General features: G+C 35.0%; 1 protein-coding gene across 2 annotated transcripts in view; it reads left to right on the forward strand.

Moving 5' to 3' along the window:
* Positions 1-16,939, forward strand: part of LOC133184337 (ubiquitin carboxyl-terminal hydrolase 24-like) — a 376,170-nt gene that overhangs the window by 343,568 nt on the left and 15,663 nt on the right. Inside the window, exons 2-33 of one of the 2 annotated variants that reach the window (XM_061319369.1) lie at positions 1,269-1,674; positions 1,891-2,068; positions 3,166-3,233; positions 3,595-3,738; positions 4,062-4,184; positions 5,586-5,621; positions 6,240-6,305; positions 6,448-6,588; positions 7,264-7,422; positions 7,537-7,651; positions 7,796-7,899; positions 8,021-8,128; positions 8,232-8,327; positions 8,444-8,605; positions 8,698-8,781; positions 9,253-9,402; positions 10,098-10,229; positions 10,565-10,676; positions 11,964-12,040; positions 12,186-12,326; positions 12,440-12,493; positions 12,602-12,714; positions 13,489-13,666; positions 13,860-13,958; positions 14,049-14,156; positions 14,417-14,544; positions 14,802-14,886; positions 15,077-15,250; positions 15,380-15,724; positions 15,843-15,996; positions 16,172-16,324; positions 16,627-16,849. In XM_061319369.1, the coding sequence (XP_061175353.1) occupies positions 1,405-1,674; positions 1,891-2,068; positions 3,166-3,233; positions 3,595-3,738; positions 4,062-4,184; positions 5,586-5,621; positions 6,240-6,305; positions 6,448-6,588; positions 7,264-7,422; positions 7,537-7,651; positions 7,796-7,899; positions 8,021-8,128; positions 8,232-8,327; positions 8,444-8,605; positions 8,698-8,781; positions 9,253-9,402; positions 10,098-10,229; positions 10,565-10,676; positions 11,964-12,040; positions 12,186-12,326; positions 12,440-12,493; positions 12,602-12,714; positions 13,489-13,666; positions 13,860-13,958; positions 14,049-14,156; positions 14,417-14,544; positions 14,802-14,886; positions 15,077-15,250; positions 15,380-15,724; positions 15,843-15,996; positions 16,172-16,324; positions 16,627-16,849 (4,280 nt within the window). In that variant the 5' untranslated portion in view covers positions 1,269-1,404. Of the gene's footprint in view, positions 1-1,268; positions 1,675-1,890; positions 2,069-3,165; positions 3,234-3,594; positions 3,739-4,061; positions 4,185-5,585; positions 5,622-6,239; positions 6,306-6,447; positions 6,589-6,647; positions 6,709-7,263; positions 7,423-7,536; positions 7,652-7,795; positions 7,900-8,020; positions 8,129-8,231; positions 8,328-8,443; positions 8,606-8,697; positions 8,782-9,252; positions 9,403-10,097; positions 10,230-10,564; positions 10,677-11,963; positions 12,041-12,185; positions 12,327-12,439; positions 12,494-12,601; positions 12,715-13,488; positions 13,667-13,859; positions 13,959-14,048; positions 14,157-14,416; positions 14,545-14,801; positions 14,887-15,076; positions 15,251-15,379; positions 15,725-15,842; positions 15,997-16,171; positions 16,325-16,626; positions 16,850-16,939 lie in introns of those variants that run through there. The other variant, XM_061319370.1, reaches the window with a different exon arrangement.

A 16,939-nucleotide genomic window follows, 5' to 3' on the forward strand; every position in this document is an offset into this window, starting at 1 on the left:
CTGAAGTTTCTCCTTTACAGCGGTTAACATTTTTGCAAGGAGCAAAGATGATAGATGGCTCGCATGTTGTCTTTTAAATTTCTGATACGATTCTTTAAAACATTTCTAAAACACTTCATCCATTCTGACAAAGTGTTCAGATCTTCCTTTTCATATTTAGCCCAACGTTTGGCATAATCTTCGACAGAATTCATAATAGAAATAACGTCGCCAATTGAAAGATCGGGGCTCCCTGTACTAAGGACCTTTTAAGATGATTGCTTTTAGGTCTTCATTTTCAACTATATTTACATCACCAGTAAATAACGTGTCCAGTGGGACTGTATGTCCAGTGGGACTGTATGTCCAGTGGGACTGTAGTTCAAAGATGAAGAAGAGTAAGGACACTTAAAAAGAGTTGTTTTAGATGTTCAGTATATATCTAGGCACTGTAAGGTTTATTTATGATTGAAAAGTTTGGAAGAAACAGTTTGGGAATATCTGTAGGAAGTGCAGGGTGTAGACTGTAGATTTCAACTTGAAGTATGGTGGAATACAAAACTGAACTTTTTATGATTTTGAAAGTATTTAATTAAATAATCTCCCCCCCCCCCTTGCCAGACACCCCCTCCCCTCCTAAAACAAATAGTCATCTGGGTCGTATCTTTTGAAATGATTTTGAAAATGAAACATTTAAAAAAGAAGAAGAAGAAGACTTTTGCCTTAAGGACCTTTATACACTGTACACAAAAGAGTTCCAGTTCCTCCCATGGTACCGTTTATGCAGTTTGAGTGATGTGCCCTTAGAAATGAAAATCTACAGTGCATTACTTTAGAACATTTATTTGTTTAAACATTCTTAACGCTTTCCCATTTGCGTAATGTCTTTGATTAGACCAAGATAATCTAATTGAACACTTTTGTTTGCATGTATTGAAGTAAGCAATGTTGTTCATGTTTCTGTTCATTGATCCGTCTTTGCACCCTATGTTGAAAATGAAATAGATCAATTTAGCATTTATCCGATATAATTTTCTCAATGTTCAAAAAAGTATGTATATTATAGACGATCGTTATAAAAGTCCGTTCCATGAGCCAATCGTCTCTGCATTTTTGACTGCCTCTAATTTTTTTAACAGACGACAGACGGACGGGGATAATAATAATAATATATACCTGATCTTTCTATATAAAGTGTAGACATAAAAATGTATAGAATGTTACATGGTTACATTTGTCATTTCATCGCTTTTTCTTACAGAGTTATCGACCGTTCTGTAACTCTTCAGTTGTAATCGTCAAACCCAATATGGCGTACAGCATGCTAAAGTAAAAGTGGGAGTTAACTAGTAACGAAGCTGTTCTCGCAATTTTGTACATAAAATGTAAGAGAGTGAGGGGCGTGGGGAGTTCCACTGTCACGCGATGGAGGTGGAGGAGGAGCACGTGCAGACCCTGCTCAGTATGGGTTTCCCAGAGTCCGAAATAAGGCGGGCACTGCGGAGAGCCAAGAACGACCTTAACGAGGCAGTCGCTTACCTTACGAATGACCAAACTTTACCGAGCGATTGGGAGGAGGTGGATAGAATGGATGACGTAGAAATGAAAGACATTCACCCTCGGCCGAGTCAGACAATGTACAGTCCATCCCCTCCCCCAAGTTATGATGAAGTACTAAGAGGACATGAAATGGAAGTAGGTTACATTGAAAAGTGATTTTATGCATGAACTTTTGTGTGTATAATCTGCCACTTAAAGTCAACTCTCATTGAAATTGTATTGAACTGTTGAAAAACACTAAATTATATTGCAGAATGTTAATTTAAGTTAAACTGTTTCCCTATGTAAAAATTATTGTATTGAATTTGTCATGACATGTGGGAAACAAAATAGGAAAATAATATGTTACAGAAGACAGATGAAAATGGGGAAAATGGTGGAACAGAAGAGGAAAATCCACTGGAATTTCCTGTCACTAATTTATATGAACTAGAGGGCCGTGTATTTGCTGAACACTGGTCGATTCCATACAAAAAGGAGGAATCACTTGGAAAATGTCTGCTTGCTGCAACAAGGCTAGCAGAGGCCAGTAAGTGATAATGTGATCACTTAGTTAAGAGTAACTTTATTGATAGTTTATTTTATTGTATTTTTTAATAATAGTGAGAGGAGGCATCATGTTGTCTCTTGGAATGATATTTTCTTAAGAAGGACACAGTTTAAACTTTAAAAGGTAGAATCTTTACTGGTAGTGAAATGAGAGGGACATGTCTTTAAAACTGTGAGTGAATATGAAACTGTACAAAGCACACATACACAAACATTTTTTTTTTATTTGACATTAAGCATTAAAACCCATATTATTTTGGAGCATTATAATGCACTACATTCTTTAGTATTATATATGATGAGGGTCTCACTCTGCAGGTTCCCTTTACTAGCGATCAGTCTGTCTTTCAGTTTATCTGGTCTGTATGTTCAATATTAATATGTTGACAGTCCGACCAAAGGGGCGAGCCCAGTTGTGTTCTTTTAATTAAGATTCCCCTTTTCAATCTGCACTAGATATTTGAAATGTCTGGACTGTGATGTCACAAGATGTTAGCTGCATTTTTATATAAGCAATATCCATTTAATCAAAGTAAGTTTATTTTTTGGTGAACTTTTAATCATTGTTACCAAGAGAATGAATTTAGCAGTGAGATACATGTATATTCATGTTGCATTGTGGGTCTCGTGCAAACTTCAGAAAAAAATTCATTTGAATCAATGTGTACAGTTCAGATTTTTTCTTTGCCTAGGCATTGTCGTAAGAGCTCACTGCGCTCACTCTTAGTCCATACCATATTAACTCTCCACATAGTTAAATCTGGCTCATACTTTATCAATGAGTGCCCTTCCGTAAAGCCTAAAGGGTTGGAGTGCAGTGATCTTGATCCCAAGTTCTATACAAAAGGTCAAACAGGTCTCTATCTGGAGAATATTTTCTACTCCTTTGACCCATTCTGGCTGATACATGTTTATACCTTACCTGATGAGTGTGTTTGGGAAAAAGAAAGTGTGCACTGACCTTGAAGTATAAAGTTTGTAGGTCAAAGGACAAGAATGTAAGATAATTTTTTAAATGCAACCAAAAAAGTTTTTGAATCAGTTTTGTTTAATTTTATTGTTTTTGTGTCTTTAAAGATTTAACAGAAAGTGATGAACACTGTAGAAGGTTTCTAGAGAGATGTATGCCAGAATCATTCCAAAAGGTAAGGGCTTGTACATATAGTATGATATAACTATGCTGTAAAAAAAGAAATATTAGTGTCACAATGTATTGATGTTAGGAGTTAAAGACTGGCAAGATGTAAGATTTAAAAATATTAGGAAAGATCTTACGTATTAAACATAAAGGTATCCAGTGACCTTGATTTCATGGTATGATACACTCTTACAGACAATGTATTGGAAAACAGGAAAAAATAAAAAAAAAAATAAATTTAAAACTTTCAGATGTTGATTTTGTTTTTGTTTTTTGTTTTGTTTTTGAATGACAATGACTTCTAAATTGAATTGATAAGTATATATTAAGGTTATGTAGTCAGTATTCTTTGATGTTTATCTTTACAGTTGATGACATCAGGTGCTGTGCACAGATGGAATACAGAGATACAAGATGGAATTTTTAATATGGCAGAGTTATTTATTGATATGTGTGTAGCTCGACTTCAACATTTACCTGTACACCACGAGATCCTTAACATTCTCACACTGGTTGGTAATCAAATTCTGTCTCCATTGGTAATACACTAATCTAAAACATAATACATATATGTACAATTATTTATCAGTGGAGTTGTTTCTAATATATGTAATTTTAAATGAAAATCAAAGGAAACAGAAATAGCCAAATTAATTTTATAAAATGTACCATGAATAGTTCTGAATTCAGTAGCATTAGAGGGGAAAACTTTTATGTCTTTTAGAGATTCATGAATAATCTAATTTTCAAAACAATCTTGTTAGAGGAAATCAAAATAATCTTGTTAGAGGAAACTATTTGCAGTATTCAATATTCTAATTGTTTAATTTTACAGGTGTTCAATAAAGAAAGTGAATATCATTTTAAGAATCGTTCTAAGAGAGACCGCACATACTGGGAAGACAAATTAGAGGATGGGCAGTTATATACAGTCAATACAGGCTACAAGTCAGCTATTGTAAGTCACATACAAGTCTGCTTTAACTGTTAACAAGGCTAAAAGTTGAATATTGTAAGTCACATATAAATCTTCTTACACAATACATTCTACAAGTCAGGTATTGTAAGGCACAAGTCTGCTTTACACAATCAACATGGGTTACAAGTCAGCTTTTGTAAGTCATATACAAGTCTGCTTTACACTGTTAACACAGGCTACAGACTGGATATTGTAAATCATATATGTAAGTCTTCTTGCACTGTCAGTACATTCTACAAGTCAGGTATTGTAAGTCACAAGTCTGCTTTACACAATCATCATGGGTTAGAAGTCAGCTTTTGTAAGTCACATACAAGTCTGCTTTACACTGTTAACACAGGCTACAGACTGGATATTGTAAATCATATATAAGTCTTCTTACACTGTCAATACATTTTACAAGTCAGGTATTGTAAGTTACATATAAGTCTTCTTACACTGTCAACAAAGACTACAAGTCAGCTATTGAAGTCACATACAGGTCCTCATGCTGTCAGTATGGGCTACCAGGGCTCTCACACCAGTTTTTGGGACTGGGGCCGGGACCGTGAAAACTGGGAAAATTATCGACCTTTTGAGGAAATTTGGGAAAATCATAGCTAGACAATATCCATTAAATTCATTATATATTGAGTTACTGGTGGTTGTTATCAACTAAATTTCTGTTTTGTAATATAGAGAAATATGAATAACAAGTTTAGTAACCACACATTTTACTACATGTTCTTTAATATTTGATGAAGTGACCAATTGGGAAAATTAAAACATTAAATTGGGGAAAAAGGTACCTTTTTTGAATTGGGAATGGGGCCTTTAAACGGCCCCAATTATAGAGAATCGAGAGCCCTGGCTACAAGTTATTGTAAGTTACATACAAGTTTTCTTGCATTGTCTAGAAAGACAAGTCAGCAATTGTAAATTATGTATACCAAGTCTGCTATATACTCTCAAAACAGGCTACAAGTTAGCTACAAAGTTATATATACCAAGTCTGCTTTACAGGGTTTGGACAGACTTCATGTCAGATATTATTTCTTGCATGTCAATTACAAGTTGAATTTGCACTGTCAGGTTACCAATCACCCGTAGTAAGTCATATAAATGTAGGCAACAAATGGGCTGTAGATCAAGTACATGTATCAATCAAATTTTAAAACATTTTGTAAAATATGTGTATGTATAAATACTACTTTTTAAAATTCATTTATATTGTATATTTGACACAATAGGCTGGAATGAACTTACAATTTAGCAGTTATTTGTTTCAATTACCATGGAGGTAAAGTCCTGAAAAGTATTTTAATGGTCAACATTTGATATTATATATCTATATATTTTTTTCATATGTGGTACACATACATTGGTTGAATTATTTTTCAGGACCCATATGGCTGGCTCACTCATGCTATTAATAGGGTATGTATATATTCATATACAAGTATATGTATGTCTGTATGTTTATTAGTTGGAATTGGACTTCATTTCTTTACACATGTTCATCGGGTATGGTGAGTTTGCTATCATGCTCACACTTTCTACATCACATGGGAGTATATATTTTTTCTTGTCCATTTGTTGTCATCAGAACTCCTCCTACAGTTTTAGAGATGGCCAAGAATTAGTTTTTGCATATCATTGACCATATAGTGCACACGTGCAATAAGGTTTAATAATTTTGATCTCTGCCTCAGAGCTACCCAGGGCTCAGAAAGGTGTGGTATCTGAAGTGAACATCCAAGCAGCAGTATTAAAGCTATCATTCTTTGTAGTGATTTCAAGTTAATTTATGCCTTACCCAAAAACAATAGTTGTTCTTACACAGATGGTGTGTCTTAGCCTTAACTGAAAGTTATATAATGTGCCTCTGTGTGTGTGTGTGTGTAAGATCATTGTCTGTATAGATAGGTTCTACCATTGCTGTGTTATTAATTAAGATCATGGTCTTAAAAAATAATAATGGTGAATAAACATCTGTATTCTCTCTCATCCTTCTTGATGTCAAGCTTTTTAATTTTCTCATGCCTTGTTTTGTAGTTTGCTTTTAAAGGTGGATTTAACTTGGTGAAAAAATTACTTGAAAATGAAGACTTGGATGCTCCAGTAAGTTAAGATCAAAACTAGCATATATCATTTTTTTGGTTAAGGAAACAAAATTTATATGAGAGAGAGAGAGAGAGAGAGAGAGAGAGAGAGAGTAACCCCCCCAAAAAAATACTAAAATAAAAACTTTATTTGGTTGCAGTCTATGGCAGCTTTACTGAGACCGTTTGGAATGTGTGCAGAGTTCTTGAATCCTAAAGTAGTAACAGAAATCCTGGCTCCAGGGATGGAGAAAACAATCAAGTACATACAGAATCTGGAGGAAAAGGACCTGAAAGAGAAGGTAAGGTAGAAAACCATCAAGAACATACAGAATCTGGAGGAAAAGGACCTGAAAGAGAAGGTAAGGTAGAAAACAATCAAGTACATACAGAATCTGGAGGAAAAGGACCTGAAAGAGAAGGTAAGGTAGAAAACAATCAAGCACATACAGAATCTGGAGGAAAAGGGCCTGAAAGAGAAGGTAAGGTAGAAAACAATCAAGTACAAACAGAATCTGGAGGAAAAGGGCCTGAAAGAGAAGGTAAGGTAGAAAACAATCAAGTACAAACAGAATCTGGAGGAAAAGGACCTGAAAGAGAATTTAAAGTAGAGTTAGCTAGTCGTAAAAACGAGGGGTACGAGCACCAGAATACCTGGTAATGTACTTGGAATTGCGTTTATAAATATTATCGATGATTATTAGAGATAGTGGAATTATTGATACACTGTAGTTGACTTCATTTAATGTGAGGTAAAGTGGAATTACTTCATGGCACATCTTAACAACTTCTATAATGTATTAGATGTTCTTATCATTTTGTAAGGTAGTTCCATTAAAGAAATCCTTTCAGATCCTTTTCGTTATGTCTGCCAGATTTTACATCAGTAAACATCAGGGATATGCATATTTTATCTAGTACTGTTGCCTCATTGCATATTTTATATGAAGCAAATTTATTTTTTTGTTTTCTTTTAGAAAATTGGTAGTGTGTCAGACCTGCTGGCCTCTATGAAGTTGTTATGTATACAGATGTGGCCAAATCACACAGAATCTCTTGATGACCTTCGCCTGGAAGTCGCGCTCAGAATGTTGAAATCTCCACATTTTAATGCTCGGATGAATGCATTGAAGGAGGTAAAGCACAAGTTTAATTTTAGAAATTCTAATTTAATTTAGGGTCTCAATCAATTTTTTAAAAATGGAGGAAATTGTATATTTTATAACATTAATTATTTGTATCATACATAGGTGACAAAGTTGATAGAAGATGCTACATCTAATAAAGTTTCCAAGACAGCTATAGATTACAAAACAATTTTAAATTGGTTGGTGGAAAACAAAGTTTTATCTATAGCTCTAGAAGGTAAGCATGGTCCATTTTAACATATATTCCTTGTTAGGAGTTAATTTTTTCTAAGCATTTAGTAACAGTAACAGGTCATATGAAAGGATGTGTAGGGTGGTCATCTTGTCAGTTTCTTTGTAAGAAGTCATGTTTCTAACTCAGGTAACATCGACCAAGTCCAGTATTGTGAGAAGGTGAAGGGTATAGTGGACTTTCTTGGATCTGAAATAACTACAGAAGAACTGGCCATGATCTGGAAAATGCAGGTAAAATTGAGTCTTTTTGCTATGGTTGGAGAATACAGCTGTAGAATAGAATGCATTTGTGTCTTGTTAGAAAATTAAGAATTAAAATGTTATGAAAAGCTTTTATTTCTTACCATGACAGGTTGGCCAGACCAATCATGTGATAGACAATATTCACTCCATCATTGCTGCAGCAGCTGTCAAGTTTGACTCTGTCCAGCTAGAGCACCTGTTTCTGTTGATTCAGAAGGTAAAGTACAGAGTAAAATTATGTCAATGACTTAAATGATAATGATAAAAATATCCTATGGACTTGGAATATCTTCTGTGTTGTTATCACTGTTTTATGACAGAAATGGCAGGATGACCACAATCGTATGAAGGAGAAACTACTACGTCTTATTGGTAAAATAGGAAGGGATGCCAAGGAACCTAAAACTACCACCAGGGTAAGGAAGAAAGCTCATCTTTACCCCATTTAAAGTAATTCATTAAAAGGTGTCATATTGGTATTTTGTGCTAATGTCAGTATAACACAAGTAAAGTTGAAATTGTTGATGACCAGGTACTGGAATTATTGTGGGACCTCTCTCATTTACCAACGTTGTCAAGGCAACTGATAGAGTTAGCACTGGAGGAGCACCTGGCCATTCTTAGTGACTCATTCAGTGTAAGAGAACAAGTCAAGCGGAACTATGTCATCAAGTGTGTGGAGGACATTAAAAAGGTCAGTGATGTAAAGTAACCAATGGCTGATTAGAGTTATTTGCTTTGGTGTCTGTATTTTATACATACTTGGCTTTACTTTGTAATTAACAGGGTGCCTGTGTCCTACCCTCACTGAAACAGCTGCTCAATATTTGCAAAAACATAATGAAGCAAAATAACCATAAATCAGAGAAGGTAAGTATCTATTGCTGATAGAGACCTAAAGTAAGTATCTATTGCTGATAGAGACCTAAAGTAAGTATCCATTGCTGATAGAGACCTAAAGTAAGTATCAATTGCTGATAGAGACCTAAAGTAAGTATCTATTGCTGATAGAGACCGAAAGTAAGTATCTATTGCTGATAGAGACCTAAAGTAAGTATCAATTGCTGATAGAGACCTAAAGTAAGTATCAATTGCTGATAGAGACCCAAAGTAAGTATCTATTGCTGATAGAGACCTAAAGTAAGTAGAGACCGAAAGTAAGTATCTATTGCTGATAGAGACCTAAAGTAAGTATCTATAGCTGATAGAGACCTAAAGTAAGTATCTATTGCTGGTAGAGACCCGGTAAGATAAATATTTATGCAGTGCAAAAGTTTTGAATAATTTATGTTGGTTTTCAACACTTTTCTGTTGTTTATTGATGCTTACTTTGAATTTCAGGGTATTTTACATGAATTGAACAAAAATCATGATATCATCAAGCTGGTGACCCAGAGTTTGATCAAACTTCACAAACAAGCCCAGTCCACGGTGGGCGATGGTCAGTTAGGACCTGACAGTATTGTAGATGCTAGATACCCACACTCTGAGGTATGGATAGTACAGTACTTGTGGAAGAAAGGATAACATTTTTTATTGTTAATTGAAGATCAAGATGAAAAGTTTTAATCCTTCAATTTGAGATAGGGCTGTCTTTGAGGAGAATTTCAGTATGGAAATATTGGTGAAAAAAATTACTGATTTAGATAATGAGCATCATATGAAAAGCACAAGTACTCTACTGAGTGTTTAAAGCTGAACACGACTCGTAAATAGGCGTACGACATTTTCGATATTACTATCTAAGATATCAGCACCAGGGTATACTCTTCGCATTCTTTACAGGCCCTCAGATATAGTGAGAGTCCAATCGAATATGGCGGACAGATTCTTTTTACGAAGCGTGTTCAGCTTTAATAAAAACAACACAAACTTAATGAAAAGTATTTTTGTAAATATTGTACCTTGAATTACTGGTAAACCATTGATTCAAACAAAAAACAAAAAGAATTGAAAGTACACGTTTCAATAAAGCTTTACACTACTTTAGTCTGTATGTATTTAGCTGCAATTAAAATTTTCGTCTCGCTAAAAATTTCACTTATATGGTATAACATCATGTCCATCAATAACAGCCCTTGATTTTATTTCATATTAAAATACATATATATACACATACAAGTAAGTGCTTGGGCAAAAGGGAAAAAAATGTCAATCTGACTGTAGTGTACCTACTTATTTTATAGTTTGTGACAACACATCTACAGTTTCTCCAGTACACACTACAGGAGGGTGCCCTCTACCTCCCCTGGAGTCGGGCCCGGGATATCTGGGGGACACTGATTGCTAATTCTGATGCCTGCCAGTGGGATAGAGAGGTCAGTGATGCACCGAGAAGTAAATGAAAATACTGTTACAGTAAATTACTTTTTGTTCACGAGAACTTTATTTTCGTGTAATTACACTACACAAAGTGCTCGTGAAAATTTCATTCTCGCATATATTAGTAATTCGAAAGATAATATAGAGCAATAACCACAATTTGTTAAAATTTTGTGTCGCTAATAAAGAGTAAATGAGTATCTCACGAAAATAAGGTGTCGTAAAAATTTAGTGATCTACATTACATGTATCTGTATTTTACTATAGAGAGGTTAGTAATGCACTGAGAAGTAGATAGAAATATTTCTTATCTTATTGAATGTTTTCACAGACTTGCTTTGAGTGGTTCAGTAAAGGTTTACCAGATCTGGAGATGGAGACCCAGAATCAATTGTTCCAGAAAGAGCTGTTGAAACTGGACCCATCAAAACTCACAGAGAAAGGTGTGTCGATTAGTTCAACTCTTACATAGAAAGTTATGTGTCTATTTAGAAAATACCCATCAAAACTCACAGAGAAAGATGTGTCTTAGTTCAACTCTTACATAGAAGTCTATTTAGAAATTTATACCCATCAAAACTCACATTAAAAGAGGTTTGTCTATTTAGAAATTTATACCCATCAAAACTCACATTTTAAGAGGTGTGTCTATTTATAAATTTATACCCATCAAGACTCACAAAATGTATGTCTATTTCTTCATAAGTTAGACCCTTCAAAACTCACAGAGAAAGATTCGCCTACTGTATAGGGGATTAATTTCACTGGTTGTAATTTTCACGTTTTTCTCTCCTTTGACACGATCGCAGTTTGTTGAATTCACGGAGATGGCCTATAATAACAGTTACATCCCTTGTTTTTATCCGTTTTATCTAATGCATAGCTTACATTATGTAATCAGCGTTATGTATTCACTTCATGAACAACAGGGTAGGTTTATATAAAATGATTAGATCTAGTAATTAAATTGACAATTAATCAAAACAATTATTAAAAGTCTGAGACTATAAACGTCGAATAACTTTTCTATATGCTAATATGATGAGTGCATGTACACCCCAAGATCTTCTTTCCGAAGGGATAACACATTGCAGCGAAAAACCACTGGACTGTAGTAAATTTGTTAATGTAGGTCGACGAAATAATATCCTTCCATATCTTCAGCAAGATCAACAGTTATTTGAATGATTTTTTTTAAAAACTAAAATGTCTGGGAAAAAAAATGATATGCATGATAATGCTTAATTGTAATAAATACATGTGGTAATGTTAGATACGCACGGATATTCAAAACTCATGACTCATGTGGTTTGATGGATGAAACGTAGCGATGCCTATTTAAACAGATTTTTAACAATAAATACAGGTTATTATCTGCTGATTTGAATGAAAGTAAAACTAGATAATTATTTAAAATAATTGAAGAAAAAGTTCTACTCGTAATTACTGAATGACCATGCACTGTACGTATATATACCTATCATAGTCTATTCTCAGATTTCCAAATAAAACATGGAGGTTGTTGAAAACTTATTCACCGTTTCTTGAATTCCCGGATTTTTTAACACCGTGAATATAGCGAATGTTAACACCACGAGTTATTTTCCCTCTATACAGTATTTGTTCAAATTAATGGATTTTTTTGCATAAGGCTAATGTACATGAAGATGACTAATGTAATTGCAGTTGTATTTACAAATGTAATTTAAATTTTGAATTGTTTTCCACAGGTTTCACCTGCTTTAAAAACTTCTTTGAAAATGTGAACAAGTATGAGCATCGACTAAAGACAGATGGAAGTAGACTGGTAAATCAGAATCTGTTACAGATTTTCTTTATACTGGGTTTAACATTCTTCTTTATGTATGTTTATATATGCAGTTTTGAGTTCCATACTTTATTTGACACTGATTGTACATTGTGAACAAAGAGGACTTTTTGTTTATTCACAGATAGTAGAGAAATATGAATTGCTTGGTTTGGACTACATCTGGGAGATCTGTTTAAACACTCCAGATGAGTCCATTGCAGACAAAGCCATTCAGCTTCTGCTTTGTGTTAGTTATACCAATCTTGCTATCAGACTCAAAAAGGTTAGTGTTAAGTAAAAACTCAGGAGTATGGCTGATCTAAGAATTGTCACATGATACTTTGTTTCTGAAATATTTTTAACAGTGTCTGACACATGTTTGTTAAATGTTTTTAGGACACAGTGAGTCTACACAAAAAGTTTATATCTGAGTGTTCCAATAGATTAGAGGTAATCAATGCTTATGCAGTATTTGAAATGAGTCTCAAATTATCTGTTGTGTTTGCTATGCATATTTTTTAGTTATTTTTCCTCATACAGAGTTGCTTGTGATTTCAGGCAGCTATGATAGGGATGGGGGGAACAGCTATTGCTCAGGCCGTTACCTGGGCAACCAAAACATTAACGGCAGCCATTGTGAAAGAAGTAGCTAATGTTCCACCACCTTCAAGGTAGGTGCTGAGGCAATAAGGTTCACAAAGATCTATCAAATTTCACTTGAATAATACAAACACATAATTTTAACATTTTAAATGCAATATGCTAAATTGTGTATTAAAAGGGAAGATCTTATTTCATTTGATGAATTTAGGCAGTTGATAATATATGACAGAGCCATTAATGCTGACTCATCTTCGCTAGCCAAGGGCTTCTGATACACTACTCTCCACATAAGCCCTTGGCATACGGTGTTAAAAAAAGTTGGGATTTTTTTCTCAAGTTGTGATTGGAGTTGATTGACATCGTTCGACCCATCAGCAATTGTTTTTTGTAAATAACGATATTTGCGTTCGGGATATATCTTGACTCTTTAATATCGGTAATGTAAAACGCAAGTAAACAATGATCCGTAGGATAACATGCCATTCTATGAATAGCAATATGGTGTCATCCAATTTCTAAAGCAACATGCAAAATATGTGATTAAGAATCAATACTGAAGATGTAGATTTGCATTTTTACATGTTTAAATAAAATAACATAACTCAATACCTTCTTGTTAATTATTCTTTAAAAACAATTTTTTTTTAAATACGCTTTTTATTTCTGTCGATGACGCAATCTGTGCGTACCTGGTAAGAATCATGATCACGTGACAAAAACAATCCCGTCTTTTGTCAGCACCATATTCCAAGGGTTTATGAGGAGAGTAGTGTATCAGAAACCCTTGGCTTGCGAAGATGATGCTGACTGAGTTGAAGAGGATTTTCATTGGATCATTTTAGGTCCATCAAACTGATGAACATTGAACGGCTGCTGTGGATTGCAGAGGTTTATGTCCTGAATGTGGAGGAGAACCACCAGACGACCAGAACCATCCTACCTCACGGTGCGTCCTTCCATGGGCTGCAGATTAACCTCATGATCACCTGCGAGTCACCCAAACAGGAATTCATGTTATTGGTCAGTATCTTATCTCGGTATAAACGTTTTAAAAATTCAGTTAAAAGAAGGGGGGGGGGGGGAAAGCAATACAGAATTCCAGAAAATCTACACCTCTATAATTGACTGGATTTGTTCAATGCTTAGAATTAAAATCATAACCAAAAACTGTAAGTTTATTCTGTTACATATTGGAGATTTTTTTTTTCTATAGTGCCATGGTAATGAGACTTTGAGTTCTGTCAGGGCTCGAATTGCTAACAAACTCCGACAACCAATGGACAATGTGCAGATAGTGGCTCAGGACAAGATGGTGAGACTGTATTATCATACAGATAACTTTTGCTATTCTGTTATAGTGGTCTCTATTGTAAATATCATATTTGTTTACAATACTTTTTAGCTGGATGCCCAGAAGAACCAGAAACTTCTGCACCAGTTGGAATTTGAAGACAATCAGTTGATACAAGTCCGTCTTGCACAACCAACAATGCAACCCATAGGGAAAGAGGTATAATGTTATTACTTTTGAAGACAAATTTTTAAGATTTTTAAGATTTTCACATTATCTCACAGAATTTAATCTCTTGGTATTAAACTTTATTATCTCCCGCTTGTCTTGGGTAACTTGAAGCAGTAGAGCAGGTGTGAATTTGTTGATTTGTAAATCCATTAAATCTCTTCTGTTTTTCTTTTTTGTCATTTGAAACTAATATTTATTCAATAACTTATGTAAATGTAATTTTGAAAACTAGTGTGAACCTTTTGCAGCCAATGACTCCAACATCAAAACAGAGCTTTGACTTGGAGCAAGAGAAAATGTTGCCTGGCGTTGTCATGGCGATTGAAGGCCAGGTCTTTGATATGTTGTATCAGCTGGCAGATCTAGATGAGTCCAGGTGAAGTCAAATATATCATACTTTAGTGGTTTTTAGCATTTTTTTTCAGATGAATTAATGAAAGATTTGATTTATCTTTTTCATAAAATGTATATCTATATATTTATTTACTCTTAGATATACATGTTTATAAATGTACTTTATGTTTTTATTATAGAAATTTTACATGTAAATGGTCTGTAAAAACTCAGGTATACAAGTGAATGATGTACGTGTATGTTAAAAATTTGATTAATCTTTATCATCTTTGGTAACAGAATAACACATAGAGTGAGGAAGTTATTGATGTTAATACCAACAGATCCACACATCTCAGAAACCCTGGAAAATGTCGGCAATAGGGTAAGGACAAGGAATATAGACAGCTAATTTGTCTAGCCCACTTCTTAACAACATATATTATTTTTATTGCATTTGTCAGAGCAGCATTGTTTTGCCTATTCATGTATTCTGCTGATATATATTTGTATTGTTGTTGTATTAAACCATAGTGTGTATCAATTTGTTCTTACCACATATTTCCACTGTTAAGGGGCTGAAGCAAGGTGCTTCAGGAGATGATATTAGCCCAAGAGCCAGTCCTAGAAAATCCACTTCTGCCTCTCCACTTCCTAGCCCTCGTTTACCTCCCAAGGATATTTTGAGGTCTCTGTTTGATGCCAGTGCTCAGGATATGTCAGCATTCCGTGTTCTGTATAATCTAGAGGTATGTTTGGTTGCACACATTGTTTGACACATATTAGTTCTTAATGCATGTACAATTCACAACCATGCAAATTGGTTGAGATTGGTTTATGATGAAAAAAAGTTTTTTACAAGTTACAAAATTTTGTAGGTGCTGAGCAGTAAGCTTATGCCCATTAGTGTTGACCTGGCTACAAGAATAAGTAGTCAGGCTTTCTGTGATGACTTCCTGTCAGTGGGGGGTCTACAGATGGTGGTAAATGTCCTTCAGGCAGAGTCCTTAGCCCCTGAGGTGAACTACACCATCAGGCAGGGGTGTTACTCAATATGTCTGCAGCTGGCCCGCTTTCTGTTGTGTGGGCAAACAGTGTCCATGGAAATGGATGATGGCCATGGTATTAGTGAGGACGCTAAGTCAGCCTCTGGCTCAATTCTGTCATCATCTCCTCATAATGCATCATTTAACAAGCATTCTGCTGGAAGTCATGCTGTACAGGTACAACTTGTCAAATAATTTTTCAATTTTCATGGAAAAGGTATTCACAAAATTTTTCAAAAAATGTTCAGAAATAAAGACATTTACAAACACTTAATACAATGCCGATTATTTGTAGACCATGGATGTTCACACCTTCACAGAAACAGTATCCTGTTTTATGAGAGTCACATGGGCAGCAGCAGCGGGTAGGCTCCACCTTATTGGCACCACTCAGGCAATGATTGACAGCACAATGGGTCATGGTAGGAGGAGCAGACAGAGTAGTTCAGGTAAGATTGACATGTCAATTTGTGTACAATAACCTTTGTGCATGCCTCTTGTTAAAGTTCTAAAGTTGATACGACTTGGGATGAAATTAAATGTAGCATGAATTGATTTTCTGAGTGTAAAAAAATCTATGTGTTTAATCAGAATGCATTGTATGATGTTATTTCTGTTTTATAGGGAGTACTGCCAGTGAAAGTGAGAGTGACGGACAAAGTCTACATGCGGGTGTGTGTGCCAAGGCCCAGGACATCCCCACAAAGGACTGTAATATAGCCCGGGAGGCCCTAGAGATCCTCATAACCTGTCTACAAATCAGATGTGAACTTATTTGTAAGTATATAGAAAAGTATGTAGAGGCAGTATATTTTGGAAGCTTAACAAATGATGTTAGATTGCTGAATTACATGTACAGTTAAAGTACATCATTGTTGATATGATTGTTGCATCTGAACTGCTGTGCAGGTCAATTTTGTGTGCAAACAAACTCTCTGTTAAGACTTTTCATAAATTTGAAAATTAAAATTATCCATTCTTCAGTAACTTGTTGCCAAATATTGTACGTGCTATATATAATACATATACGGTAGTTACACTCAATACTGGTTTCTGAATGTGATGATTGTCTTTTACAGCCTCTTTTTATTCCCTGCCCTGCACTAGTGACTTTATCATTGATATTTTGGTTGGTTGTTCTAATGGTGACATACGAAATGCTGCTCTGGAGCAGTTTTTTCTCCTGAGTCAGACGGAGTGTACATTGCAGCGTACACCTCACCACTTTATGCTGCAGCTGCTGCTGAAAGCCCACGTCCCATTCTGGGTGTCTTCTGCCTCTGCTCGTGGTGTAAGCCAAAGGTTAGTGTAAGAATAAATCTCTCTCTAAGAAGTTGAAAATGAAAACGTACAGCAGTCTTTAGACCTGTGAAAATTAAAGCAAATGTGTAA

The sequence above is a fragment of the Saccostrea echinata genome, unplaced genomic scaffold (genome assembly GCF_033153115.1).
Source record: "Saccostrea echinata isolate AGI-Se365-2 ecotype Australia unplaced genomic scaffold, CSIRO_AGI_Sech_v1 ptg000010l, whole genome shotgun sequence".
NCBI lineage: Eukaryota > Metazoa > Mollusca > Bivalvia > Ostreida > Ostreidae > Saccostrea > Saccostrea echinata.